The sequence below is a fragment of the Drosophila novamexicana genome, unplaced genomic scaffold (assembly GCF_003285875.2).
Source record: "Drosophila novamexicana strain 15010-1031.04,08,12 unplaced genomic scaffold, DnovRS2.1 tig00000108-arrow-pilon, whole genome shotgun sequence".
NCBI lineage: Eukaryota > Metazoa > Arthropoda > Insecta > Diptera > Drosophilidae > Drosophila > Drosophila novamexicana.
The window spans coordinates 3,195,237-3,206,273 of record NW_020824772.1 but is presented as its reverse complement, the minus strand read 5'-3'; the positions used below and the strand labels follow the sequence as shown (position 1 = coordinate 3,206,273).

The 11,037-nt window shown below is 41.1% G+C and overlaps 2 protein-coding genes across 3 annotated transcripts in view; one reads left to right on the top strand and one right to left on the bottom strand.

Moving 5' to 3' along the window:
• Positions 1-57: 57 nt before the first annotated feature.
• On the top strand, positions 58-1,276 carry LOC115771663 (protein-lysine 6-oxidase). The gene is made up of 2 exons (XM_030717477.1): positions 58-958; positions 1,022-1,276. Exons 1-2 carry the CDS (start codon positions 106-108, stop codon positions 1,252-1,254), a joined length of 1,086 nt encoding a protein of 361 aa, XP_030573337.1. The 5' UTR covers positions 58-105; the 3' UTR covers positions 1,255-1,276.
• A 1,141-nt stretch (positions 1,277-2,417) lies between these two features.
• Positions 2,418-11,037, bottom strand: part of LOC115772014 (G protein-coupled receptor kinase 2) — an 85,676-nt gene continuing 77,056 nt past the window's right edge. For both annotated transcript variants that reach the window (XM_030717944.1, XM_030717945.1), the window contains 10 exons: positions 6,671-6,766; positions 6,463-6,583; positions 5,810-6,385; positions 5,637-5,742; positions 5,367-5,556; positions 4,438-4,686; positions 4,220-4,377; positions 3,939-4,148; positions 3,613-3,876; positions 2,418-3,545 (listed from right to left, as the gene is read on the bottom strand). In XM_030717944.1, the coding sequence (XP_030573804.1) occupies positions 3,453-3,545; positions 3,613-3,876; positions 3,939-4,148; positions 4,220-4,377; positions 4,438-4,686; positions 5,367-5,556; positions 5,637-5,742; positions 5,810-6,385; positions 6,463-6,583; positions 6,671-6,766 (2,063 nt within the window). In that variant the 3' untranslated portion in view covers positions 2,418-3,452. The remainder of the gene's footprint in view (positions 3,546-3,612; positions 3,877-3,938; positions 4,149-4,219; positions 4,378-4,437; positions 4,687-5,366; positions 5,557-5,636; positions 5,743-5,809; positions 6,386-6,462; positions 6,584-6,670; positions 6,767-11,037) is intronic.

Sequence of the window (11,037 nt, the reverse complement as noted above, 5' to 3'; positions counted from 1 at the left end):
TTTTGTTTAATTTTAATTTGTTTTCATCGTTTTCGTCATTGTTTGCCCAAGCTTTAAAGCTGAGGGACAGGTGCGAGAGCCCCACTAGACTCTAAGCAGGAGAAAATGGAGTTACATACGCGATCTCTGCCTGTGCCGCTGCTGCTGCTGATCAGCTTGAGTCTATGCAGCTGCCAGCTGAATGTGAGCAACAATTTTCGCAATATGAAGGTACGCCTGGCCAGTACAAATGCAACTGCTACTGCGAACCAGCCGCTGCGTGAGGGCCGTGTGGAGGTGAGCTTTGACAATGGCGTTAAGTGGGGTACCATTTGCAGCACAAAATGGACAAAGCGTGAGGGTAATGTTGTGTGTCGGCAGTTGGGTCTGGGCTATGCCTCCATGGCCATGCCCAGCACTAAGCACGGTAACAGCAGAACACATCCCTGGGGCATGGTGGGCACTCTTTGTCGCGGCACCGAGCTTAAACTATCGGAATGCCACCGGGAGTCGACATATCCCACTGTATGCGATGCCACCAATCGTAATGTGAGTACAGTGGCCTGTGTGAGTAAATCACCGGATCTGGAGCTTGGTCTGGTGGACATTGAAGTAAGCGCGTACTTGGCAAATGTGCCCATGACAGAGCTGACCTGCGCCATGGAGGAAAACTGTGTGTCGAAGGATGCGTATGTTGTACGCAGAACAAATCCCAGGGGTATCCGCAAGTTGCTGCGCTTCTCGGTCAAGGCCTCCAATGTGGGCAATGCCGACGTTAGTCCCTATGCCAACTACAAGGACTGGGAATGGCATCAGTGTCATATGCACTACCACAGCATGAATGTCTTCGCCACATTCGACGTCTACAATCAGCGCTACCAGAAGGTGGCCCAGGGTCACAAGGCCTCCTTCTGCCTGATGGACTCCCAGTGCAATTTGGGCGTACGCAGGAAATACACCTGTGGCAATACCACCCAAGGTAAGTTCACTCTTGTTTATCACAGTCATGTCCTGTCCATCCTTAATGCTGACCCATTGATAGGTATCAGCGCTGGCTGCGCGGATGTGTATAGCCATGTGCTAGATTGCCAGTGGGTAGATGTTACCACTGTGCCCGTTAACAATAGATATATACTACGTGTAGCCCTAAATCCCGAGTATATGCTGGGTGAGAGGTCTTTCGAGAACAATGGTGCCGAGTGCGACCTTTATTATACGGGCGAAGTAATAAGCACAAGGGTCACCAATTGTAAACGAAAGCCTTTATTGATTTAATTACAATTTTATAAAATACATTTGATTGAGAATTGGGTTATGGAACATAAAGTCAATAAAAAATCAAGTTATTCATATGTTTTATGTATGTTATTCGCTTGCAAGCTAGCAAATTTGTTTAAAATTACAAATTTTTTTAAATATTAAAAAATCGGATTCCATTTACTAGAACAAGGCTAGAAACCTATGCACAGGCGGGTGATAATAGCTAGTTATCCGCATTAGCATTCACAGCCTTTGAATCAATTTGCAAACTAATATCTTTCGTCGAACTAATGAATAAAATGACAATTCCCAATTCTTGTAGTTAAATACGTTTATTGTTGTTTTTTGTTTGTTGAATGTTTGTTTTATTTTTGTTTTGCATTTAATTGCTCTTACACAGTAGTTTCTATGTTTGTATATCTGGTATTTATTATGATCTATAAATATGCCTTTAATTACTATAGATAAATATTTCGGCGCTTGCTTTGTTTCTCTTGTGCTAAAATTCAATTATGCGTTTTTTTTTCGAGCTTGTGGCGTTTATTTTTTTTAATTTTTTTTTTTGTTGTTCTTTTTGTGGTTTTTGTTTTGGGCTGTGCTTTTTATTGAAATATGTATGTAACTTGCTTGCTGCTTGCTGCCATTGTATACCCTACAATAAGCTAGTTGTGCCAAAAAAATCAATTGAATTGTAACTAAATGTTGCGCGTGGCGTTCGCAATTGCAGTCGCATTCGCATTGTTTGCTAAATGGGTAGCCGCAATTTTGAATGATTTGCATTTAATGAGTAACATAATAAATTCTCAAATTGTTTGTGTGTTTTTATATTTGTTTTTGTTGCTAATTACAAAAATGCCTACACTACACATTTATACACGGAACTCTTAAACACTAGCCGACGTCTCAATTAGAAATTAGCTGGCATCATTTGCAGTATGTCAATATATATACATACATACATATGTTAGTATGTATGCAAATTGATTGCATGACAAAACAATAAAAAAAATATCAGTAATCACGTTCTCAAAATCTTAATGAACAAATTGCAGTCAACTTAAACTTAGGCAACAGAATAGATTGATGAGCATTGAAAAGCGTAGGAAAAGTGTGCGGCAATTAAGAAAAAATTTACATTTATATTCATGTGTGAACATTTACATAGATTTTTTTTATAGATTTATATATGCCATATATATGTAGTTGTATGTACGTATGTATGTTAAGTATTTCAATAAAAATGCACTAAAGTTTTTCGAGTATTTATGTCATTTGCTTAACGGCCTTTAAAATGCTAACTAAAAACACTTGACGCATAAGCCCTTCGCCCGTCCAATCGTCCGACCCTCCGCCTGACGCTGCGCCCCCACATTAGCAAAAACACGTTGAGCACAAAAACTACTTTACAAATATTACATTCTTTGCTCTGGCATCGCCCCGAGATTGCCATCTACATATATAGAAAGGTGTAAGTGTGTATGTGTATGTATGTATGTATTATTAATTATAAGTAGTTGTTGTATACATATTTAAATAGCATACAATTGTATGTATTTTAAGTATCATTACTTTAGGTGCTATGACAAACTGACGGCCAATTTGGATTGCGGCTTTTAATTATTATTATTGTTATTATTATTATTATTTTTTTGTTGTTTTACTTTTCGTTTTAGTATTCGCTTTCTAGGTGTCGAATTACCATATAAACCTACTCGTATAATACCTAAGTACGGTATGGTATATGGTGTATGGTGTATGGTGTATGGTGTATGGTATGCTACAATCATTTAAGTAACCACCTAACGTGCGTTGCTCTCAGTGTATTCATGTTGTGTTCGTGTAAGTCTTTTCTTTTTTGAATCATTTATAAATATAATTGTGTATTTATATGTAGTTTATAGAAATTTGCTTGCATATTTTTCTTCAATTCAGTGTTTCCATTAGAAAATTAATGTAAAAAATACATTCATATATATATGTATATATATATATATAAATATATATATAAAGAATTTTAAAAATGCTTCTCGCCCTCGTCGTTCTTGTTGTTGTTGTTGTTCGTGTATTGCAATGAGTTTCAGTTGTGCTGCGCTTTTTACGCTTCGCCCCAAACTAGGGCTGGGGTTGGGATTGGATGCTAACTGTGTGCGTATGGGTTACAGTTTGTGCTATGTGGAAACGTTAGGCGTTTGGGCTTTAGTTATTGTATGCTATCAGCTCTCGACCGTTGTGGATGACACGCTGTGACAAGTGGTAAGCAGGTGCTCAGGAATGGGTATGGGCTGTGTGCGAGCCGGCTGCTTCTTCTGCAAGCAAAAACAAACCAAAGAGATTGTCAGCTTTGATATAGTTGATAGGTGATTTAACTTATACCTTGCGCCTGAACGGAAAACAGCCTGCCTTGTCCGGTTCCGGTACGGCATTTATCAACAAATCGGGCGTGGGGCATTCGTCGGGACCAAAAACGTTCAGCTCGCGAAAGCATTCGGTTTCCATCATTTCATTTTGCCATGAAATGGATACAGAGCCCGTATTGAATTTCGTATAAAAATTCGTATCGGATTCGTCGATATTGACACCCTTCACAGTTGAGAACTGTTCAATATCGAGCACATCTTTGGCGTAAACGGCATGCGGCTGTCGGCAAGGAATTAATTGTTAACGGGCGAGTTATTGATTCAGTTTTAGGTGTTGCTTACGTCTGGCTCAAAGGGCGGCTTCAGCATGCCCGCCTCTAAACGTCGCCAGTTTAGCTGCGTAGAGTGGAAAAACGGATGCGCCATCACATCCTGGGCGCCGAGACGCCCATTGCGGCAGCCCAAGCGTTGCTTTATCGATTTAGCTAACAGCTGTTGGCACATTGATTTGGCTTCATCATTAAACTTGCCCGAATACTTCTCGGCATCCTCCTGCGATACATAGAATATATTTACAATTAAAGTAAATAGATTTGCTTTGATTTTTACAACTGTGACCGCACCTTGACACGCCTGTCCACCTCCTCGCGTTTGACCTTCTCCTTGCGCATGCGAAACGGCGCCTGACCCTCGATCATTTCGTACAACAGGCAGCCAAAGCTGAACCAATCAGGCGAGAAAGCGTATTTCTCATTGTCTATAACCTCCGGCGCCATGTAGCCTAGCAGGTGCATAGATTTTTAATTTTTGGTTTTTGTTTCGCAAACCAATTGCTACTCACCCACTGTGCCGACTCGACCTCGCACCATTTCTCCCTCGGGTATCTCCACAGCCAGGCCCAGATCGGAGATTCGGACGTGTCCATGGTCATCCAGCAGTATGTTCTCCGGCTTGCAATCTCTGTAGACAATGCCCTGCTTGTGTAGATGCATCAGTCCACAGGCCACCTCGGCAGCATAGAAACGAGCACGCTCCAGCTCAAAGCCCGGCTCGCCGCCCATATTGTAAATGTGAAATTTCAAATCGCCGCCTGCAAAATGAATATTTTATAAAATGAAATACATTCGAGTAGCGCTAACAAAGCTTTTAATTGAAAGACGAGCAGCGCCTGTGGGTAAATTAAATAAGCTACTGAATGTCAGCATCATTTGATAATTGGATGAGTATTGATCGATGAACCAAATGTATGTTGGAATTTAATTAAAAGGACCAACAACATTAACGAGCACTGCACGTTTATTGACATTCGTCCACATTCACATATCATTTGTTATAACTGTAATGAATGTATGCAAATGAAAACTGATATCTGCTTGTTAGACGTAATGATTACCAGACAACAAATGCGAGCATGTATGTGCGTGTACGTGTGTTTGTGTTGGTGTGTGTGTGTGTGTGTGAGTAAGTGAGTGTGTGTGTGTGTCATCGGCTGCAGACCCAATTAGAGCGCCAGTGAATTAAAAGTCATGGCAGCAAACATCAACGGGTTGCACTGCCAGCACATGGCCTGCAATCGGAACTTTCCATTGTCTCCTAAGCTTGGAGTGGCCAGTGAGCTGGCATGCCTGGGACGTTATCTACTGAACCAAAAGGGCATATGTCCGAAGTGAATTCTATGCACGGCCTTTCAATTGAACGTGCCATTGTTTATTTTTTATGCGCTACAAATCCGAGTTTACAATGGGGCTACACTAACTGGATAATACGTACCGTTCATTATGGTCAAGACCAGGCAGAGTGCATCCTTTGTCTCGTATGCGTACGCTAGATTGACAACGAATGGCGAGTTGATTTTTTGCAGTATTTGCTTCTCAATGAGCACCATAGACTCCCCCTTGCGCTTTTTAATGCGCTTTTTCTCCAGCTTTTTGCACGCGTACATTTTGCCCGTAGCGCGCACCTACGAGTGGCAAAAAAAAAAAATAAGACGAGGCATTAATGGACACGTGTGTGCACGCTGTTATCCAATTGCCCACTTACCTGACAGGCGCAGACCTCACCGAATCCGCCCTTGCCCAGCACTCGGTACATGCGAAAGGTTTTATATGTGATTGGCTGCGCCTCCAGCCACTTCCACTGCAGGTAGCTGTAAGGGAATTTGGGGATTAAACAATTGCTATGATTGGCATTAATGGAAGGCCTGCGGCACGCACCGATGGAAGTACATGGAGTTCTCGAACTCGCGAAATGGTTCGCCAGCCAGGAACGCCTTCACGGCCTTCACACAATGGGCAAATATATCCTTGCCGCCGCTGTTCAGCTTGCTGCGAACTTGTGCAATGAGATCATCGTTGAGCACATCGAGGACCAGTTCATCAGATGGCGAACCCGAACCGGTGCCAGATACACCGCCGCCCACCTTATCCGCATCCTGACTGTCCTCACATTCAACGCCCTCGTCGCCATCGTTCTCCGCATCGCCATCACCACCGTTTATCGCCCGCGCCGCATCCTCGCCATTGTGATTGTGGATGTCGTGCTGCAGCGTCTTATGGTTCGTGTTGTTAATGTTGTTGCAGTTGTTGGCGGTGGTATTGTTGCAATGTTCAGTCTCAGCTGTTTCAGTTGGATTGGCATTGCTGCTGTTCAGCAGCAGCTCGTCCCGCGTCTCCTGATCTAGGCCTTCGCCGCCGCCGTTGCGCAGCTCCAGCTGCGGCTCAATGTCCAAGAAACGCCGCCCAATGTCATGCCCAATGAATATGCGATTCACTATGTACTCGATCTCATATCTGTAAATGTCGAACAATTTCATTACATCATTATAATAAGCCACCTCCGATGTCCTCTATCACTGCTGTTGACTTACTTGACCACCTGTTCCAAAAAGCTAATATAGCGAAAGTATACGGGCCGCTTATTCTCACAGAACTGTCGAAAGAGCTCACGACCAATGGGCTGTTGATCTATCACGTAGCCATAGCTTATGTCTGCATGGGTTATCGATAAGCGATATGCGACAATCAGTATAAAAATTCTTATCATACTCATTCCCTTGCTACTATTTTGTCACTCACCTAATTTGTCCTTCAGGTGGATGCACTGCGATATGTGTGGAAATTGTAATATTTTGCGCCATTTTTTACTTTTTCCTTTGTTGCTGTCCGAACCACCTGAAAAAAAAAACAAAGTAATATATATATTTTTAATTGTCAAACAGTTTTGTTTCAAGTATGTTAATCTTTGATCTTTGCATTTTTTGTTTTTCAATTTATGTATTTTCTATTTATGTAACCCTGCGACACTTAATCAATTAAATTATTTACCTAACATTTAAACGTAATATTTAACAGACTGCAGACCAGCTGCTTCTCGTGAAAAGACTTACAATGACTCAATATAATATTTATTGGAAAGGTAACTTAAAACGTAACTTGTTATTATGCATTAAGGCCAATGGCCAGCAGCAGTTCAATGAACGCCTCAAGCTAAAATTACTTATTTGAAACTAAATCAAGAGCAGAAATAGGAAATTGAGCAATTTATGCGAATATTGATAGCATATGATTAAGTTACGAAATCGAGGATGGACCCCACAAACTCCCCAGTTGCATTTGTGGTGAGGGAATAAACTGAAATTTTACTTTGCCATTTGGCATATTACAGTGTCTGCTGCTGAACTCGTGACACTTGAGGTGCCGGCAGGTGTCTGGGGTTAAACGAACATTTTGCAGTGCTGGATTCCTGTGGGGATTGGGCTCTATACCTTTCAGTTGGGGTTGGGTTAGAGAATTGCAACAGCTGTCCGCCTTGGCAGGTTTAACGACGTTGCTTGCATACCGTTTTTACTTTATCGGAGTAAGCCATATTGGAAGACGCAAATGACGCAAATGATGGAAGGCACAAAGTTTTTGTACTTTAAAAAGTGTGTAAACAGAACTGGTGACACTTTACGTTATTGTTAATTTGCCAACTGAATGGCAACGAACTGAATGGACAATTGAGTAGACGATATTTGTGGACGAGTGGACGATATTTTTATTTGGGAGAGTTTTATACTTAGCTTTGTGTCATGCTTTAAATGCTTCAGCTGTGCCGCACAATTGAATTGATTTAATTCAATATTTTGAACAAGCGACCACACAAAAGGCTCATTGCAATCACTAAATCAAGTGCTGCACTCGCAGCAGCTCTGAGCCTCTGGTCTGTCAATAATAGCAAAGCCATAAAATGTAACAAGAAAATTGAATGGATGGCAAAAAGAACGCACAAGGTCGAAGGCGATGACGACGGCGATGTGGAGCAGCTAAAGCACATCAGGGCATAAATGTCAAAAGCAGGCAAATCTTTGGCAAATCATGTTCAACACTGTCAGGATAAGGTTAAAACAAAAAAAAATATATCAAAACTCAATCGGACAGCTTTCATTTGCCAGCGCTCGAGAGTATGCTACAGCTAAGCATATATATATATATATATACATATATGTACATAAATGCCACAATGCTTTCCACTGACCATCGCCTAATTTTTTGAGTGCCTGTGTGGGCGTGGCTGAACCATAAAACCCATACAACTCATCATAGAACGTTATTCGATGTGTGTGCATTTTGAATGTTAGTTGCACACACACACACACACACACACACACACACACACACACACACACACACACACACACACACGCCGCAGAGGGAATCACTCGTACTTAAAGTGTGGCTCACAGATGAGTGAACAATTCGACTGCAGTAAGAGATGAGAGCAGAGTTTGATATTCCGTTGCACGTGCATTAAGAAACAAGAATTATTATAAAAAATAGATCAGATAAAAAATGTTTTTTAAAGAAACCTCATTAAGCGTATTTGTTTTTTTTTAATTACAATTTAAGTTAGAGGTAGGAAGCTGAAATTTGTACTCTAGGCGATTAAAAGACCTTATATGATGCAGATGCACGATAAGACGGCGTTTTGGAAAATTCCATCCGCAAAGGTGGAAAAATATTTATCATCTGATCGGTTTCAGACTTATGTTCAAAGATCTTAAGAGCATTTACCTGTTACGTGTTTCACATTGTTCGCACAATCCACCCTTGGATGAAAATGGGGATCAAAGGTTTCATGATAATGTTTTAAATTATATTCGATATGCTTCTTACTTATTTTCAGATGCTTCAGATATTCTTCAGTTCGTTTATTCTCATTTATTATTGTCAGGGGAAAAAAAATCATTTTTTTATCCGTGACTTTTTCGTGCACGCAAATTCCATCGAAAAGGCGCATATCTTTGTGTAAAAGACCCAAGCACAGATACACCATATATATACAGACACCCGCGCACACACACACACACACACACACACACTCACACACATGCATGAGTAAATCTTTAGCAAGCATTTGGTACTTGGCTTAGTTAACGAGGGTCTGCTCGTAAACTTTTTGGCGCTTTAAAGTTGCTTCCGAAAGTTTCAAACTAAGCTGGCATTTTGAGGGGGGTTTGAGGGGGCTTGGCATTGTCTGTGCGTACGCATTTAATTTAGTGGCAGTGCAATTATGTAAAATAAACTTTAGAAACTTGAATATCAAGCTGGTCAGCAGCTAGCAACAGCTGAGACCAAGGCAAAGGAGGGAGGCGGAGGTCATTCATTTGCTTTGGTTTTTGATTTGGCTTTTCACTGGACTTAGACCAAACTGAAACGTCTTAGCAAAAATGAAATTGCCAGCAAAAGTTTTCACTAAGCTGGTGGAGAGCATGGGCTAAGCAGATGATAAAGTTTAGTTAAGCCTGAGAGATAACAAGGATTTGGACGCGGATGTGAGGAGCGGCCAAAACTTTTACTAATAACAATTAACAGACAGAACTAAAAACTCAAGCAAATATGAAATCTATGTTCCGAATGAGAAACAAGAGATGCCAAATGCAACAAGGGATTGCGAATGAATATCATATATATATATAAGCATGGGAAGCATTTGCAAAAGTTTCACACAAAGAAGCCACGAGCTCTCTTGAATTATTTATAAGGCTAACGATGCCTGTCACTCGGGGCAGCACCAAAAAAAATTATGGGAAAAGAGCAATTGCTTTAATATGCGCTCTGGAAACACACATAGTTTCCACATTGAGAGCTATTTTTGTGACCTTATCGGATGGCACGGTCAGTTAAACAGTTGAGTTGAACTTGCCACTGCCACCTGCCACTCGCCTCTGACAGCCGCAAGCAGAATATAAAGTTTAGACAGCTGCTCTGTGCCGTAGGAATTCAAAAAACAGACACTTGTAGGAATATTAAGATAGAGATTGCTACTCTGACTGATACTCTGTAAACCAGTCTAAAATAATGGAAGACACAATCCTATGCTGTTTACTGCACTTTTCCCATCTGATCTTTAAATTTGCAAAAAAAATCTTGAATATTCTTTATGGCATTCGAGGATTATAGAAATAAACCTAGTGTAAATCATATTTCTATTCGGAAGCTCTATTTATATATGCCCAAAATAAAGTGAAAATTAAAAGCCTCTTACCCATTTACAGTAAATATAGGGTATAGACTGGGAAAAAAAAAACAAACTTTGAAAACTTTTTGCAATTATTATTATTGCTACACGAAGCGGAGACGCGCAACAGCGCCATGTTCCAAATAAGTTAATTCTTACACAAAAAATTAAAAGCAAAAAGTTTGTTGAACAACATTTTGACAACAACAACAAATTGCGGTCTGCAATTTTTGGAGGGCTAATTGCTAGGTTCTTAAAGCAGCCCCACTAGGATCCAGGGCCTGTGTGTGCAAGTGTAATAAATGCCAGTGGCTTTATAAAAGTCATTAATGAAGACACAAGGCTAATTTGTGTTCGATGGTTTCTCTAATTAAAAACAATCAATGGGAAAAATTGCGTCTGCTTCCGTTGGCCATTGGACACCACCACCTGACCCGCCGACACGCCCCCCACCCACAATCAGTAGCTGTCTGCATGTCAAATGGCAACAAATGCAATTTGTTAGCAAAGTCGCCAAGCAGCTGCAATGGCCGCAACGCCGGCGGCTAATTGAGTAGTCGGTCTGGCGTCAACAGAACTAAAGAAAACAATGACAGCACCCTCACACAACACAGCATACATATATACACACATACCGTCATGCAGGCACACATAGGATAATGGTTGCGCCAGGCAGGAGGCAACATTTTATTTATAGCTCAACAAGTTGTCACTAGATTAGCGCTTGTTCAGCCGTATCAAGCAATTGAGTAAATCTCATAGATCATGAGGTTGTGACCAGCTTGAGGAAATTGCAAATTTATCGATAGACATTAAAAGTTTTGGCCCGCAACTTTGGCAATTGCCACGCCCGCGATTTGAACAATTTTTCACGCTGCTCGCCCAGAAGTATGTGACATAATTTATAAGTGTCAAATTGTTGCCGACTCGTCCAGTCGCAGCT

Coding starts and splice junctions, on each gene's coding strand:
- LOC115771663 (XM_030717477.1), top strand. CDS start 106: ATGGAGTTACATACGCGATCTCTGCCTGTGCCGCTGCTGCTGCTGATC. Junction 959..1,021: donor CTGTGGCAATACCACCCAAG/GTAAGTTCACTC, acceptor ACCCATTGATAG/GTATCAGCGCTGGCTGCGCG.